This window comes from Denticeps clupeoides, chromosome 2 (genome assembly GCF_900700375.1).
Source record: "Denticeps clupeoides chromosome 2, fDenClu1.1, whole genome shotgun sequence".
NCBI classification, from domain to species: Eukaryota; Metazoa; Chordata; class Actinopteri; order Clupeiformes; family Denticipitidae; genus Denticeps; species Denticeps clupeoides.
The window spans coordinates 18,467,246-18,486,259 of NC_041708.1; the positions used below are offsets into that span (position 1 = coordinate 18,467,246).

At 42.7% G+C, this 19,014-nt stretch overlaps 2 protein-coding genes across 3 annotated transcripts in view; one reads left to right on the forward strand and one right to left on the reverse strand.

Annotated features, from left to right (window-relative positions):
- Window positions 1–7,989, reverse strand: part of esamb (endothelial cell adhesion molecule b) — a 45,302-nt gene extending 37,313 nt beyond the window's left edge. For both annotated transcript variants that reach the window (XM_028970555.1, XM_028970554.1), the window contains exon 1: window positions 7,801–7,989. In XM_028970555.1, the coding sequence (XP_028826388.1) occupies window positions 7,801–7,873 (73 nt within the window). In that variant the 5' untranslated portion in view covers window positions 7,874–7,989. The remainder of the gene's footprint in view (window positions 1–7,800) is intronic.
- Window positions 7,990–11,485: 3,496 nt separating this feature from the next.
- On the forward strand, window positions 11,486–18,724 carry arl8 (ADP-ribosylation factor-like 8). The gene is made up of 6 exons (XM_028970052.1): window positions 11,486–11,794; window positions 15,673–15,733; window positions 15,811–15,958; window positions 16,036–16,119; window positions 16,372–16,523; window positions 17,206–18,724. Exons 1-6 carry the CDS (start codon window positions 11,749–11,751, stop codon window positions 17,252–17,254), a joined length of 540 nt encoding a protein of 179 aa, XP_028825885.1. The 5' UTR covers window positions 11,486–11,748; the 3' UTR covers window positions 17,255–18,724.
- Window positions 18,725–19,014: the final 290 nt, after the last annotated feature.

A 19,014-nucleotide genomic window follows, 5' to 3' on the forward strand; every position in this document is an offset into this window, starting at 1 on the left:
AAAAATGAGAAGAAAGAGTAAAGTGGGAGAAGAGAAAGAGAGGGGGAGAGAAAACCCCCTGAGCAAGAAGCTCAGAGGTCCTTTTTCCACATGTGAGCAGACTTTTATACCCCTGGCCTACAGGAAGTTGTCACTGGCCTACAGGAAGTTGTCACTGGCCTACAGGAAGTTGTCACTGACCAATCCGAACCTGTTGTTTCTGATGTCACGCCCCCGGTGCCTCCCATTCGGGGAAGACAAAGAGGGTGGGCGGTCCTGACGGCTGATGCTTCACATGTAACCGTCAAACAAAAGACATGCAAAACAGAGGTGTCGAATCTTCACACACAACCATCGACACAGGAATGTCACACTTCCCCCTGCAGACATCTGTTATGCAAGGCAAAAGCAGGCTCCCGTGATGTCCATTCTTACATTACAAAACAGTGATACCCATTTTCTGGTCTGGACCAACCACCAGAACCTCATATCAATCAGTCAAGCCTCACGAAAGGTGAGGTGGCAATCTTCTTTGAACAGTTCCATTTCACCCTTTCTTACCGACCCGACAGCCAGAACACTAAAGCAGACACCCTTTCACGGCAGCACACCTCTGACCTCCAACCACCTGAATCCACACCCATCCTGCCACCTGACTGCATTGTGGGACCCCTCCAGTGTTCCCTGGGAACCCCATGTGGGTGACCATGGTCCATCCAACGTCCCATCAGGGTGCCTTTATGTCCCTGACTCCTATCGGTCAGCCATACTCCAGTGGGGCCATTCCTCCGCCCGGGCCAAGAACCCTACCACTCTGGCTGTCAGCCCATCCTCTCCCAGTTCCGCCACACCCCTGGACCCACCTCACCTTGGATCTCGTCACCAGTCTCCAAGAAACAGAGGGACTTAACACCTTACTGACCATAGTGGATTGCTTCTCAAAGGTACCTACTGTTGATGGTCGAATTAACAGTTCATTGGACATGTTTTAAAAAGGCACACACCTGTCTGTATAACGTTCCACAGTTGACAGTTCATGTCAGACCACATACTAAGCATGAAATCAAAGGTATTTGAACTCTTTGATGCGAATGCCAGGCGTCACATTTGAAGGCAACCAGACATGGCTCATCACTGGACCTATAACATGTCATATTGAAGCATGGTGGTGGCAGCATCATGCTGTGGGATGTTTCTCAGATGCAGGAACTGGGAGACTAGTCAGGATAGAGGCTGACTAGTCTAATAGAAAGATGACTGCAGCAATGTATAGGGACATCCTGGATGAAAAGCTGCTCTAGAGAACTCTTAAACTCAGCAGTAAAACGACGCTAAGCACACAGCCAATATTACAAAGGAGTGGCTCAGGACAAGACTGTGAATGTCTGACTCTGAATCTGGATAGCTCTTAAAATGCCTGTGCATGAAGGTTCCCATCAAACCTGATGGAGCTTGAGAGGTTCTGCAAAGATGGGTGTAACTGGCCAAGGATAGTTGTGCCAAGCTTGTAGCATCATATTAAAAAAATGGGGCTGTAATTGCTGCCAAAGTTGCATTGACAAAGTATTGAGCAAAGGTTGTGAATACTTATGTACATGTGATCTCAGGTTTTTCATTTTAATACAATTGGCAAAACATCAAGTGTGTTGTGTGTAGAATTCTGAGAAATCATAAATTTAATGCATTTTGGTATAAGGGTGTAACATAACAAAATATGAAGAACGTGATGTGCTGTGAATACTTTCCGAATGCACTGTATATATCAGAGTTTAATTGGACTGGCACATATATTAATCTACATCTGGAACACAGTGGCTAATAGAGATAAACTATACTGGAACATGTACGACCATCTCAGTACACAAACACCCCAAAACTGCCACTGTGAGAAGGAATAGTGCATAAATATGGAAATTTTTATATATTAGTCTGAGCCACTCTAGAATAGGTAAACAGATCATGGTGATCAGGTTTTGTTTTCTGCTGCAATAGCAACAAAAATATTCAGCCATGTCAACAATTAAAATCATTTTTAAAATGGGGTACAAAAAATTATTATTATCAATTACTAAATTAATCAATTACAAAAAAGATGATCAGTTTCCACAGATCTTTACTCGCTCCTCAGATCCCTGCCTTTCTTTTAACTGCACCCCTGCAGTAGTGCTAATGCACCGCTCATTACTCTGGGGACATCTTTCTCTCTCACTCTCTCTTGCTCTCTCTCTCTCCACCAGCAGGAAAGAAAGCTTCACACCCACATGTCTTACCTAGTGATTGACAGCATATAACAAGAAGACAAAAAACAAAGAAAAAAGATACATGAAAAGGGCATGCAACCTGCTGCTGGCCTGTGTGACTGGGGTTACAACAGAAGTGAACGCACTCCAGCCTGCAAATCAAACACTCAGCCCACATATTCCATTCCCAACTGATGAATTCTAAAGATTTATGAGAAAGAAATGAAAAATGACATGTCAGTAAATTCTCTTTTTAAAATAAAAAAAAAAGATCATAATCAACTTATCTAAACACACACACACACACACACACACACACACACACACACACACACTTCAATTCATCTTTATCATCTCAGTATGAGCAAGAATGTTGACTGCATAACTAAACACTGTACAGCAGTGCAAAATTGTTGTAGTATTAATGATCACTGTGATATTTTATGCCGAAATAATTTATCATAAAATATCTGCTAATTAATCAGGCCAATTAATAACCATTACAAAAATACACAACAATTTAGAATTTATAGACATTGTCTAAATACCTTTTTACTTTAAAGGAATCCAGATCTCAATGCAGACAATTAACATGCTCAATGTCCAGTGTAAAGTGATGTGCGACTGTTTATTATTAAATTGTTGTATTTTTGTCAGAAAAAAGCTCTCTAAATTCTGGCATCTGCCATTGGAAAATCCATATCAGTCAACGGCTAATGAAAATACCAACCCGAGTCCACACGGCCGCAGCAGAGAAAAAAAAAAATCTTATTTCCCAACTCTACATGCATGGCAGGCATGCAATGTGGGACAGGAAAACCTGTGATACGTGTAGGTTCTACATCCTGCCTAAGGCACATTCTGAAATAAAGCTATGACACAAAAGTGGCTGTAATTTGTCACTGTAGACCTTGACTGTTAAAATCTCTCTTAGTGCTTCTGCCGCATAGTATGTGCCACGAGAGGAGGCATTGACTTCTAGCCACACGAAGCCAAGAGCACAATCAAGGACTGATAATTGATCATATATAAGCATACTATCATTACCTGAAATACTAATTTTTCCTAAAGGTATTAATGTTAAGCAGCATTTCTCATTTCTCATGAGGGAATCTCTAAAACATCATGGCTTCCAAAAATGCAAATCTATATTTTTTAATTCCGTCACATGAGACTCGTGGGTTAATTTAATTTTTTTCTGGAAAAATGGAGACACGACTTCCTGTCTGCAGCAAACATTGTGGTTGGTGAATGGTGTTGATGATATAATTTCAGCGAATGCTGACTCACTACCAGCGTTTAAATAAGGGAAGACACTGAATAATAATGAGAAAGGGCCACAGACCATCATAATACTTAAAAGCGTAGGTCTTTCCAAAAGAGTAAAGAAAAATGCCAAGGTGCTAGTGAGTAAAGTCTCGTCCTGAGTATCAAAAGACACTCAGAAACTGGGAGGGGGAAACCACAACAGCATCAGAAGATGCTGTGATCTGCCTGTGTGACAGGCAGATCACAGCACCACAGCTTCATACAGCTTCAGCTTAATGGTAGTAAGCACGATTCCATGTGTAAAGGGAACACCTTGAATTGAAGGTCTGATCGGCCGAGTTACAGCAAGAAAGCCATTGGTGAGATGCCAGAATAAGAATAAGAGTCTTGCATGGGCCAGAAAACACCACAACTGGACTACGGAAGACTGGGAGACGGTGTTACGGATCACACAGGATTGTTGTACGCGGTCAGTAATGCAAAAAAAAAAACGTTCTACAACAAAGGATTTGACCTCAACGGTCAAACAACGAAGATGAATTCTGCATTCATCCTAGAGCAAGAATCAAATTCATTTATACAAAAAGCAAAAACAGCCAAACCTTCGGGTTTATTGCCACAACTCGAACAGAGTGACTCTAAGAGCCTGTGGCGGGGACTACAGACAATAACGGACTATAAAGCACCAACATCTGGTTCGGCGAACGCGGACGTGTCTCTGGCAGACGAGCTGAATATGTTCTATGCTCGCTTCGAGGCTGCAGCTAAAGGCGCTAGCGATGCTACGGCTAGCGGCTCCAACAGCTGCAGACGGGAGGACACTGCCAGCACCGAGAACGCGTTCGTCATCACCGAGCATGACTTGAGGAGAGCCTTCAAGAGAGTGAACACCAGGAAGGCAGAGGAGAATCCTCAGAGCCTGCGCGGACCAGCTAGCACTTGTGTTCACAGAGATATTCAACCTCTCTCTATCTCAGTCGGTGATCCCCACATGCTTCAAGGAGTCCATCATTGTTCCGGTCCCCAAGAAAACCCATCCTGCCTCCCTCAACGACTACCGCCCTGTAGCCCTCACCTCAGTAGTGATGAAGATCTTTGAACGGCTGGTCAGAGACTTCATCATTTCTTCACTACCAGACACACTCGACCCACTACAGTTTGCGTATCGTCCCAACCGGTCCACGGATGACGCCATATCACATCTCCTCCATACTGCACTCACCCACCTGGACACTCGGAAGGGAAATTATGTTAAAATGCTCTTCATTGACTACAGTTCAGCATTTAACACAATAATCCCTTCCACACTCACCACCAAGCTGGAGCACCTGGGACTCAGCTCATCTCTCTGTCAGTGGATCTCCAACTTCCTAACTGGGAGACCACAGGCAGTAAGGATGGGTGGACATGTCTCAACCTCAATCACCCTCAGCACTGGAGCCCCCCAGGGCTGTGTTTTGAGCCCCCTGCTGTACTCCCTGTACACCCATGACTGTACAGCCACTACTAACTCCACCACTATCATCAAGTTTTCTGTAACACTCTCGTGGTGGGCCTGATCTCTGACAACGACGAGATGGCCTACCTGGAAGAGATTGGAAATCTGCCGAACTGGTGCCAGAGGAACAATCTCCATGAACGTCAGCAAGACTAAGGAGCTAATAGTGGACTTCAGTACAATGCAGGAGAGGACCTACCAGGCCCCGGTCATCAACAGGAGCCCAGTGGAGAGAGTGGACAGCTTCCGTTACCTCGGTGTTAACATCACGCAGGACCTGTCATGGTCCTGTCACATCAACACCGTGGTGAAAAAGGCCCGGCAGCGTCTTTACCACCTCAGACGCCTGAGAGACTTCAGACTGCCCTCCAAGGTGCTCAGGAACTTCTACTCCTGCACCATAGAGAGCATCCTGACGGGAAATATCTCAACCTGGTTCGGGAACAGCACCATGAAGGACAGGCGAGCCCTACAGAGGGTGGTTCGATCAGCCGAACGAATAATCCGTACCAAGCTCCCTGACCTTCAATCTATTTACAGCAAACGGTGCTGCACCAGGGCCAGGAAGATAGTGAAGGACCTCACCCACCCCAACAATGGACTCTTCTCTCTGCTGCGATCAGGGAAGCACTTTCGCTCCCTGAAGTCCAACACAGAGAGAATGAGGAGGAGCTTCTTCCCGCAGGCTGTCCAAGCTCTCAACAACAGTACATAGAACTCATGCACTTTCACCCCCAATCACTCCGGACTCTTTTGCACAAAACCACTTTGCACAAAACCACTTTGCACAAAATGACTCTGCGCTTTTAGGTCCTTACTGCTCTTTCTTTTATGGCTCTTTCTCTAAACATTGTAAAAAACTAACTCATTTGCACACCTTCACCCTACCAGTTACACATATTTTATGTTAAAGACGTAAAAATGTAATACTTGGTTATGTTTGCAATATTTGCATATTGGTTCATTGTTTACTTGCAACATTTGCAATACTGTGGTCTGTAGCAGTTGCAGAAAGCATTTCACTGCACATCATACCGTGTATGACTGTGTATGTGACAAATAAAATTTGAATTTGGCAATGGCAATGCTGCTGTTCAGGCGCTCAGCAGACACGCCCACCAACAAGCACCAATGAGATTTGTGAACGCACAACCTGGTGCTGGAAAAGGTAGACCCTGATTGGCAGATGTGCAAATTTCCGACGTGTGTGACAGAGTAAATCATCCTGAATTTGGTCACAATCAATTAATCGCAATGGCATCAGTCAGACGCCTGTTGGCTAAAAGCTAACCTCCAACCTGAAACATGCACCTACTAACTGGTAACCCGCCTCACCACAACCATAAACCTTCCAAGAGTAATGAGGTCTGGTGTTACGGCTTTAACACCCGACAATGAAGGTGGGAATCAGAAGTTGTTGGTCCGTCTATAATCTGGGTACGGATCCTGCTTTCTAGACCACATTTCGATTCCATAAAAATCATCCCATAAAGCCTCGGATTTGCTGGAAAATGTTAACATGAAGACAGACCCCGCAGAAACATTTTATCATGTTTTTTAGGGATTACTGCAGCAGATATTAACAAGAGCACACAGATGCAACAAAGCACCTGGACGCACCATATAACAATTCACTGAAAAGCAAGCATGAAATAAAATTGAAATGCTGTTGTGACTTTTACAAGACTAATGAGGAGCGTATTCAAGGACCCAAACACCGACGGAATGGGTTATTACCTGACGCAGGTCTGTCACCAGTTCACCAATGCTTGGTTAATGACAAACCTTTAAAATTGCAAACTGGTTTTATATACTGTACACAGCGTTTGTACATATGAGTTATCTGCAACCATCCACCCAGTTATTATTTATGACATCATTTTAAAAAATGATCATATGAGTATGTTGCAACAATTTAACATGTATAAATAGTAGAACATTGCGATGGCAAGTCTTTTTTACCATCACAGCATACTGAAGCGCTTTTACCCGACACAACAATCAGCCACCTTTCTCAAAAATGTCGAAAACCTAAAAACGGACCCATTGGCCAGTAAACGGCCGAGAGCAACGGGGAAGAGGGTCTCAAGCCCTGGCGGCAGGCGCAGCGTAACAATGACTTACAATTTAATCTGGTCAGGCGGGGCTGACAGCGAATTTGTGCCTCGTCCTTGCCTGTAAAAATGCCAGGGCAATTCATCGGATTACAAGCGTCCCCGACTTGGGCTGCTTCGCTCGAGATTAGACGTGTTCATGCCAGGGCCGTCATGCAGCAGTCTCTCCTCCTGCCAAGAAACTGGAGCAGCAGTCAAGTGAGCAATTTCGTCCTCTTCACAAGCAAAGCTGCTTCCATTCATGTTTTTTTTTTTTTGTTTTTTTGTTTTTTCCATCGGTGAACATGAGTGGGGATTCGTTTATTTGAGACTTGGACGTGTGCAACTGTGAGAACTTTTTTTTTTTTTTTTTTTTTTTAAACCACTGACTGTTTTACTACTACTGTTTAGATGACATATGAATATATGTGTACAGTTTTAAAAAAGAAAATGTGTTCAAGATTTATAGATTTATACCAGTCCAACACGCAGTGAAATGCATCCCGAACCGCTCTGCATTTTTCGACTGAACACCGACAGTTATAAAATAAATGAAATTGAATAAAAAGACCAGAGAAAAACAATGAACAAATATTTCTGTTGGAACAGAATAAAGAACGCAGGCGTCGCCTGGCAGTGGCTATGGATTGTGCACTGAATGTGAAGTAAAAGTAACTAGTTAAGATGAAATGGGTAAAAGAGTGAACTCTGAAGTCTTTACCTGGAGAAAGCCACAGCCAGAGCAGGACCACCGACACCCAGGCTTCGGGTCTCCCGGAAAGCCCCCCCTCCATCGCCCGACATGAACCGACCGCTGGGGCCACAGAGGCCGCTGCGGCTGCCTACATCCGACTCGCCTGAATCCTCCGTCCGGTTCACGCAGCCCCGTCGTCCATGTCGCGCCTCGGCTTCTCTGTCCAACAGGTGACACGCGCGCCGCGCGCGCCCGCCCGCGGCCAATCAGGGGGCAGGGCGCGGGTGACGTCAGAGTTTCGGGCGTCAACTCAGTCAAATTCAGCTGTTCAATTCATATACAAATATGATGCAGAGGAACATTTCTGTGTCTTCTGCTTTGCGTGAGTATCCAGCAGAAGAAACACTTGACATCAAACTACTTGCCGAACTCAATTTGTCCAGCTCTCCGGGACTCTACATTTTAATCTAAATACTACTGAGCTGACAGAAGATGTTTTGCCCACTTTATATCTGCTTATCCTCAACCAGAACCAGTCCTGCCATGAAGCCCCAGTACGACCACTAATCCATCACCAGCACAGTTGGGCAGGGATCTGTCAGGGCCATGTTTAACCGAATCAGGTGTGTGTGTGTGTGTGTGTGTGTGTGTGTGTGTGTGTGTGTGTGTGTGTGTGTGTGTGATTAGAAATGGCCTGGGCTGCTATAGATGGGGTTTTAAGTGAAGCCAGGCTCTCAGCTTGTGCAAACCCTGCTGCTTTCATAAATATGATGATGCAGTGTAAAATATTAATGTGAAGGGTGCAGTGTTATTTTAATAAACCAATGTGTTTTAACACATGATAGGTTTATAACGCCATGCCAAGGGCAAGACATTGCAGAGAGTTTGTGGCCTCGTCGGTGCTCATGTTCCAGCCAACCGGCTAACCTACTGATATTTTTTTTCCAGATCATCCCTGACTGATTTTGTCAGGCCGCAACAAGAAGTTAATATTTGACTGGCAGTGGTTTGAATTTTTCATGACCCAGTATTTTGGGAGCAGTTTCACCTCCCTTTTGCCCTTTCAGGGAAACTGGCTCCGTCTTAAGCCCTTAACTTCCCTGAAACTGTTACAGTTCTGCAATGTCGACCTCTTATCATTTACCATAAATCCCCACTTGGGTACTGAGAGCTGACATCTACTGTATTATCTTTTTCGAGTGGGCAGCAGAAAGAAACTATAAAAGCAAAGTCACTACCTCATCATGTTAATAATAACTGTTAATAATATCTTTTCCAAGTTCCAGGACTGCCCAAATTCCCAGGATTCATGCCACAGTGGAAGCAGAGGAAATCTGAGAGTGATGGCCATAATGAATAATTCAACAGTAAAATGTGCAGTTGGCACAAAATTCGTCTCTGCACAACCGCTACCATGCAACCAGGCTGCCATTCCAATTAGGAAAAAATATTAAATGTGTGTTATTGCTACTTGAAAATGTAGTTTCCGGAAATATTGGAGTCTGAAATCTTTCATTCTAATTTCCCCATTTTTATCTGTTTAGCTAAAACAGATCCAGTCAAATATGTTATATTTCATGCATCCATTTTCTAAAAATAGGTTTACAGCACTATGTGGACATTTCAGCAAGTTCGCCATTTCTCTTGGACTGTGATAGGGACTGGAAAAATAATTATTTGCATCTTAGTTCATGAACACAATCTAATGTGGCTCTGCTTGGGTGCCATAGATGGGGCAGTGGTTGGCCTAGAGTGTAAGGAAGCGGACTCGGAAGCTTGATCGTTCAAATCTTGAACCGTCCCCACACTCTGCTCCCCGGGCACCTTTCATGGCTGCCCAATGCTCACCAAGAGTGATGGGTTACAAGCAGAGGAAACGTTTAGTTTGTGTGCACCGTGTGGTGTGCTGCAGTGTTTCACAATGACAATCACTTTCACTTCACGTGCTGCACATCAGACTGCAGTAGAGAATTTCTACAGGACGTACTGCCATCTAGTGGTTAATAGAATTACTGCAGCGGTCTCTAACGAGAGCAACTACTGTTAGGTGAGGAGACCTTTATATGTATGAGGTGCAAGGGTGCACTACTTTACTTACCCTTTTACACACTTCATACTTATTGTGTTAGTCTTGAGTTAACCTATCACAAAAAAGGAAACAGGGTTAGAAAATCCTTGCTATATAGTTGTCTGGTCTTGAAATCCTTTTTGCTGGGTGTCCATCATTTTTATGATCATCAGCTTCTTGGTCCATCTTGGTCAACTGCACCTTTACACGCTGCTGCACTCTACATGTGAGGAGCGCAGTGGCACCTGGGCGGTTCGTGATTTGAACCTGCAACCTTACGAGTCACTTCCTTAATGAATTACATTTACTTAGTTACTGCCCACCCCTGATCAGAGTGAATGGAATTTACAGGACCACAGAACTATTAAGCACAGATTGTCCTGGGGTGGACCCTGATAAGTTATGAAAGTGAGTGAGTGAGCGAGTGAGAGACAGAGAGAAGGCTTCATGAGTGCAGCTTTGCAGGTGGCATCACATCCTGAAGGTGGCGGCCTGGTCCCCAATGTCAATTTGATGGTGGCTTGCATGTGGTTTGTGTAAGTGTGTGTGTGGGAGGGTTCCTCAATGGCTGCCAAGTTGACTTGCCAGTGCCAGTCCATGCCAGTTTGTGCCAGTCCATGCCAGTTCGTGTGTACGTGATTCTCTGGCAAATACTGGACAACACTGGTTATCTGGAGGCTGAATGATGGAACTCAGTTCTTGCAGTTTTTTTTAATAGTGAATAAAGTAAAAGAAAATGTAAAAAATTTATTATTGCATTGTGGTAGGGATTCGGGTGTTGAAGGCTGAGTATTGGGCAGGGCACTCTCTGTATTCAGGATGTCTTGTTTGCTTAAGATGTATTTGAGAGAGATGTGCAGGGAGGAGCTGCAGAATGAGGATTTATTTGAATTTGACTTGGCCACACCACTGAAAACACTTTATTGACTTTTCACTGGAATGTAAGGCTTTGTTCTCTATAATTGAGGCTATGGTAGGACCACATGTTTCTCTTTCAAGCACAACCATTGATTGTAAAAACCAAATTGGCTCTAAAGAGTGAAGCCATGACAGGTAAAGTGACTGTTGTTGATTGCAGTACAAGTTTCATCGAAATCTGATCACTTAATATATATTTTTTTGCTTCTAAGAGTGCTCCAATCTTGCATTTAGAAGTTTTAGCACAATAACCTTACACAAAGTGACCTTTGCAATGCAATCCAGCCATTCTGGTCATATTTACTCCCAAAAATCCCAATATTTCAAAATGTTCTGGATAAAATATTTTGAGATGTTCAACATATAAAAGTCACCCCCGATGCAAAAGTCACTACTCTGGCAATGCTTCATGATAGGTCAGAAGTGGTCTTGTTCGTTTTCTGATGATTAGGGAAGTGTCCTATATGTAATCGTTTTGGAATATGTTCTGGTATGAATGTTTATTTATATCCCTTAAAACGTTTTCTTTCGCCATCGTGCACATTAAAGCATTTAAATTGGTAATTTAATTTAAATATTTTTTAAAAAAATGTGCTCAGTCTCGCGCAGATTTGTCTCAGGATGAACAAATTGGCTCCGATTCGTTCCCCGGTGCTGAATCTCGATGTCCGACTCTGCAAGACTCAGATGGACTGGCGGATATGACGTCACCACGCCGCGTATCAACTCTGCGGAACCCGAACGCCGCCGGGCTCCTGCGCTTGTGTGGAAGTTCGGGTCGGGAGTATGAGAGCTCCGCGCCGGCGGCCGTTCTAGTCGGGGCCCGCGGTTCACGCTGCAGCGCGCCGGAGCTTGCTAGAGGGCGGAGATGGGGAAGTGAGTGCGGCCGCGGAGCGGTGACGCCGGCCAGGCGGCGTGCTGCCCATCAACGTGGCGGAGAGAAGTGCGTCGCTGTTCTACCTACCTCAGCTGTTCACGCCGGAGCAGACATGGGTCTCATATTCGCTAAACTCTGGAGTTTCTTTTGTAATCTAGGTACGTATCTTTTTTTTTAGACGACGACGACGTCTGTAGCTGGACAGAAACTGATTAAGTCGGAAAATTTGTTCCAACTTTTCAGTCAAGTGCACATCTGTGTTGCGTCCGCGGCTAACGGGACTCTGCAGCTAACGGCTAACTAGCGCGTCGCTAACTAGCCGTTAGCTGCCGGCTTTGATTGTTAAAATCTACCGACATCTCCGTACAACGTAGTGCGCGCTTTGGCATATGCAGGAGTGAATAATGTAATACAGTTGTTGATAAACCAACTGTTCGGTTGTATCTTGGACGCGGTTGATGTAAGCGAACAGTCGTCTGTTTTTAAAAGATGTTCATTCTCACGAGTAACAGTTCGTCTGCATTCTATTTAGAGCTAAAATTAATAACACATGCATACGTTCATTTATTCGCCGCTTAAACGTGAAAGTCCGTCTGAATGTGAGTTTGCTGGCGGGGTCTGCAGCAGGTGGCTTTGTGAGGGACACGCACACCCAGGGGTCCCTCTGTGGAAAAGACTGCAGACGGACGGTCGGGGGACAAAAGAAGCCCTTTTCCTCCCATTGTTGCTTGTGTTCAGAAGTCCCAATGTCCGGTCGGATCCGGGATATCATTCAGTCCACAGCCAGCTCCGACATCATTCTGTAGCATTGTGGATGTGGAATATGTTTTTATGTAGCCTGAAGCATGTCCCCAGCACAGGATGTATTTATGGTCTTCAAACTACAAGTCCCCAAACGTTTCCGTTGTCCAATAAAGACAGACAGAGAGTCTCAAGAGGGGAAGTGGTGGCCTAGCTGGTAAGGAAGTGGAACCAACAAGGTGCCACTGAGCAAAGCACCGTCCACTCACACTGCTCCCCGGGCACCTGTCATGGCTGTCCACTGCTCACCAAGAGTGATGGTTAAAAGCAGAGGACACATTTTGTTGACAATCACTGCACTTTAATGAATCTGTTGTTATTGTGCCACCTGAACCATAGCCTTATGGTTGAGTGTGGCATGATTGTTGAGTTCTTCTTCTCCAGATTGTGCCAGCAGACCCTTGTTTAGCCTGAAGAATTCGACAGGTAGCCTGATTGTTGGATAACCGTGTGGCCTAAATCCTGTCTGCAGGTGGAGGATTGTACTCGTGGCCTGCTCAGTTGTGGCTTCATAATCCCATCAATCCTAATCACTTGGAGTATCCTGCAGTAGTAGTGTTCTGTATAATTGGTGATGGTTGTAAGATGTACATGGTCTTTGTATAACTGTATAACTGAGTATGACTTCTGTGAAGTCATATAAATGACACATTCTTCGGTCAGATGTACATGTAAATATAAATCACTATGGTACCAGTAAATTAATCACGCAAGTGAAATGTATTTTAAATGCAGTCCTTGTTGTAGTGAGAGTGAGTCATTGTGAAACACTGCAGCACCCATCACCCTTAGTGGGCAGCCATGACAGGCACCTGGGGAGCAGTGTGTGGGGACGGCGCTTTGCTCAGTGGCACCTTGGCAGATCGGGATTTGAACCGGCAACATTCTGATTACGGGGCCGCTTCCTTGACCACTAGGCCACCACTGTCTCAGTGGTGGAGGAGGAGCCATCTACTCCTGTGAAGGACCTTCAGAAAATAAGGCATTGTTACCCTGGCTCTAGGTTTTGGCTAGTGCTGCACGATTAATCTAATTGCAATTGTAATAGCGACGTCAGTCTGTGCGATTTACATGAACGCAAAAAGCTGCGATTTAAATTATTAGTACATGGATTGGATCGGCAACATTTCACTCATTCTCTCAAAGTTTGCGAGCTGACTGAAGTCTCACGTCAGTCGAATGTGACGTGTTTGGTCACATGACTTTCGGTTCGGTTCAATGGAGACCTCAGATTCGTGACTCGCATAGACATCTGGGTAGACGCCGCATGACGAGCTGCATTGTACGTCAACGTCGCCGCCATATTGCGATAGGCTCTGCTATGGAGAGAAGTGCATAAAAATGCCTCACTCTTGTGCTGCTTGGGGCTGTACAAACCGCTGTACGCTCCAAACCAGATCCCGGGGGATTACATTTCATAGGTAAGGCTGGACCATTGTTTTGAATATATTTGGTCATTATAAGTCTTAACCTTAGCTAAGATAGCGAAGCTATGCATTCCTGTGTTCAAGTCAGCCTCTAAACAACGTTTTGGCTAAACATAGGCATTAACTATTTAGACTGTTAGCTGTTTAGTTAACTCTTCTCAAACTTTGAAGGTTTCCTAAAGAAATTCACCTCAGTTTACAAATCTTAACCTTAGCTAAGCTAGCAAAGCTATGCATCCCTGTGTTCAAGTCAGCCTCCAAACAACGTTTTGGTTAAACGTAAGAACTATAATACAGGATTTTATAATGGCCAAATATCATCAAAACAGTTGTTTAGCCTTACCAGGGTTTGTCATTCGACAGTAATGTAAAGAGTTTTTTGTGATTTATTTAATTTTGTAGAATATTGTATGAAAGCACTGGGCATTTCAAGTTGTTATAAGTAGTTTGTATGTTTCACTTTGAAATTAAACATTTCACTATTAGTAATTTGTATGCGACTTTTCATTGATATACAAGCAAGTGTCCTTTATCATATCGCAATCGCATATAATAATATTGATCTCAATAATTGCAATATGTGTGTTTTTTTTTTGTTTTTTTTTCCCCAAATCGTGCAGCCCTAGTTTTGGCTAACTTTTGGTTTATAGATTAGTCTTGAAGTCTTTGTCCTGCCTTTAAAGCAGTTTTTGAGAATAATTGAGAAATAATTTAACCCCATGCAATTATATGGTTCATTTATATATATATATATATATATATATATATATATATATATATATATATATATATATATAATTATTGCACTAAATGATTTAGTATTCCAATTTTGATTATAGAATTATTATATTGTAAACCCCATAACAGCTGTAATTGATGGAGTGAATAACTATAGTGACATTTTGAGATTTTATTTCTCTGCCTTGATCCGTGTTGACCTTTTCATCAATATTTTGGTGCATGGTATGGTAAGGTTTCTTCCACAGCTTATTTTGCATGAATAATCACTAAGTTGTAAAAATTTTAGGCTGCCAAAATTAAATTGATAATTTTCCTTCTGTGTTCAGTCATCATTTATTCTGACCCAGTAACACACATGCGGTTTCTACACCTCTGCAGTAATCTCAGAATTTGTACCTTTATTATTGTCCTTATGCTAATAGACCTTTTACTTGCTAAGATGTCTAAGAAATTGACTCTGGGATACCAATTCACTATAAATCAGATCAGCGGACTTGCGTCTTTTCAGTTAGAACGGTTTTCCATTTTGCTTCATCCCTGTCTCTACAGCGGAAGCGGAGATGTGAACGTCAGGTTAGGTTAAGAGCACAGTCATCTGATGACTGACTGAAAAGTTTGTTTTATATGGTTGTGATCATTTTTAACACTAGTTGCTGAGGGTGTCGGTGCATTTTGTGAACCACTGGTGCAGGGTGTATGAAGGGTTTATCATTAATTGCTCATTATATTTTTCTCCGCAAATGATCTTTATCAGTCCCCAGCAGTGAGTCTTCTGTACCAGTTTCTCAGGCTACTTCCATTGGCCAGCTCTGATGCTGCTGACCCAAGCAGTGCAGGCAACTACCACAGCATGCTTACAGGAATCAATGTCCTGCCTTTTCCTGGTCTTACTGTACTTAAGCTAATGAATACATACATGCACATAAACCCACACACACATATGTGTGCATGCATGTTTTTATGAGCTTAAGTACAGTAAGATATATATATATATATATATACATACACACACACACACACACATACATATATATTGTGTAACATGTATTTATTTTCTTCCCTTTCAGAGCACAAAGTGATCATAGTTGGACTGGACAATGCAGGGAAGACCACTATTCTCTATCAGTTGTAAGTATTGTAGGAAGAACCAGAGTGTGCTGTGAGCTGAGGCATGGCTCTGATGGTGTTAAAATGCTGTGTTGCAGTTTGATGAATGAAGTGGTGCACACCTCACCCACCATTGGCAGTAATGTGGAAGAGATTGTGGTGAAGAACACACACTTTCTAATGTGGGACATTGGGGGACAAGAGTCACTCAGGGCATCGTGGAATACGTACTACTCCAACACGGAGGTAGGACAGTGCTGGCTTGTGGAACCTCTTATGATCATTACTGCTTGGCATGATGTATTGATCTCTCTCTGGATCAGTTTGTAATTTTAGTGGTCGACAGCACGGACCGAGAGAGGCTCGCAATCTCGAAGGAAGAGTTGTACAGAATGCTGGCACATGAGGTAACTGAGCACATGTTGAGAAGATGTTGGAAGCTAGTATTCTGACTGTTTACATTTACGGCATTTATCAGACGTTGTTATATAGAGCCTCTTTCAATCAGTAGTTACAGGGACAGTCCCCCTGGCCTGGGGTTAAGTGTCTTGCTCAGGGACACAATGGTATTAAGTGGGGTTTGAACCTGGGTCTTCTGATTTTATAGGCGAGTGTGTTACCCACTAGGCTACTACCACTACGGTTTTGTCTGTTCTCAGGATCTTCGAAAGGCAGCAGTATTGATCTTTGCCAATAAGCAAGATATGAAGGACTGTATGTCAGCAGCAGAAATTTCCAAATACCTCACACTCAGCTCCATCAAGGATCATCCCTGGCACATCCAGTCCTGTTGTGCCCTCACTGGGGAGGGGTAAGTATTCACCCAGTGGAAACATGTGAATTTTGTGATGCCCGAAATGAGCGATTATGTTTGTGCGTTTGTTGGGGTTGGCATGCAGCAAATAATCATTTTAATGTTTTCGTCTTTTTTTTTTTTTGTTATTCATATACATTAAGGGATTTGAAATGAATCATATAATCGATGCATCACGATGCAGACGGGGACTATCGCATCAATGCAGTGCAGAACATGATTGATTAAATCATATTGACGTTGCTTGTTGATTTTCTGCCGGCGTTATACAAATTCTCATTAAAAAGTAGTGCCAGTAGTGACAAGACAGTGTACAGGTATGTAGAAAATGTATGCCATGCATCGTTAATGAGGCATTGATTATTTTAATCAAATCGCGAAACTAGAGACCTCTAATATGCATATTCTTTCCAAATTCAAGAAAGGTCAGTATATTAATTCATGCCCTTGTTTCTATTTTTATTTTCAGCATGGACTGCAATAACTTAAAAGAAAAAAGCTTGTTTATTTGATCAACATTTGAGATATACACACATACTCTCAAACACCACAACACGTTACAACTTGTATAAATTTTTTTCACTTTGTGAAAGAAATATCTCGTCTGGCTTCTAACAGAGCAATGCATTGTGCTAAAATGTCATTTAATTTAATGCATGCATTCCTTCCTTCCTTGCAGACTCTGCCAGGGCCTAGAGTGGATGACTGCTAGGGCGGGACTCAGATAGCCCTGCTACCTGGTCTTTTTGGACTAGGTTGATGGACATTCTCCTCATCCCAGACAGATCACTCACATGCCCTGTCTGGTCTGCTTTTTTTTTTTTTTTTTTTTTTTTAAAGATTATTATTTTTAAATTCACCCGTGTCTTTGCCAGATTTTTTGTGAGGCCTGAAAATACCTGGCTTTTAAGTGCAGTATTACTGGTTGCACACAAAGTGAATGCTGGTAGTGTCAGAAGCTCCATATTGAAAACTGTCAGGTGGATGGAGTGAAGTCATCATTTCAGATTCTGAAGGGGTTTGTTTTGGGCTATCTTAGACCATCTGAGCAGGAGGGGGTCAAAAAGCAAGTTGGTAGTCTGGGGCCAGACTCCTCTTAGGGCAGAAAACTGCTGCTCCTATGTGAACTGTTTACAAAATTTCAGGTCAAACGAGATCATGTCATATAAAATGGTTTTGGGTTTGTAGTGTGTCAGTATTGCCTGTTATCAGGCATGGTATTGTAAAATAGGTCAATCTTCCAGCTGCATGTTCAGCAGCTGGCAATTTGAGGGAACAAGCAGTACGACCCATGTTTCGCTCAACCTGGTTAAATTACATTAATAATACTAACACCAGCATGGGGGGGCATGCCTGACTTTTCTTATGTGCTGAGGTTTTATTTTACCGCTTCAGCTGTATAAAACATGGAGTCCAAGGCTCCTTGCCCTACCATTCTATAAAACATAAAGCAAAAAAATTATTTCTGCTTGTTTATTTGCTTTACCCCATGATATGGCTGTCAATCACTTTATTCCCATGCATATTTGCAATGAAGCAGAGTAACTTTGTAACTACTAATTATGAAAATTGTCATGAAAAATGTAATTTTGGGTAAAGTACATGTGAATCGTCAGAAAATAAATTGCACCGCAATCTGCCACCAGAGACATGCAACCTTATTTGTGTGATGATTGGTTTGATTTTGCTGTTGATGTTTCCAAATCATGTTTAGAGGAAATCAATTTTACCTCTAAAGATCAGTTCAGACAGTAGGGTTTAAAAAAAAAAAATAAAAATATTTTTTATAATAAACCTAGCTGACTTTTGATCCTGATTGTTGCTATGAATCTCTGATTGGGGTGTACTGTTTTTTTGTAATAATGTTTTGCGTTCAGCCTTGTGCATGTTCAGGCCTGCAGAGGTTGGTTTATATTTTTGCTGAAATTCAGACTTGACATGATTGCACACACTTGTTATGCACACTTCATACATTGCTGGAGAATCATGAATTAATCCCAACAAAAGTTGTTGGTCAGACCAGGGATTTGTATGTATTAGAACTCTCAGCCTGAGCTGGATGTCTCTGGTTTCAGATACTGAATCCTTGCTTTCTTGCTATGACCCCATAATTCTTCTTTTTTTTCTTCTCATTAGTAGTTCTCTCTGGGGATATAATTTCATTTTTTTTTAATAAAGGTATTATTTTTTTAAAGGTTGTCTTGATATAAGACTGATGTTTATTTGATGCAGGTTGTCAGGCTCCCTCTTGTTGTCAGGCTCCCTCTAGTGGAACCCCAGGTTTTTGTGAACCCCCAGCTGTGAAGGGGTGTAACCATGCATGTAGGGTTAATAAGTTCCAAAATATATAAATAGATCAATATTAAAATGACATTAATTTCTCAAAATTGTCAAACATCATTATTTAATTCAATGTAATTAAATTAAATGTGTCTTTTTCACTATTTATTTAATCTGGGCAAATGACAGAATTACTACTGTCAGTCTG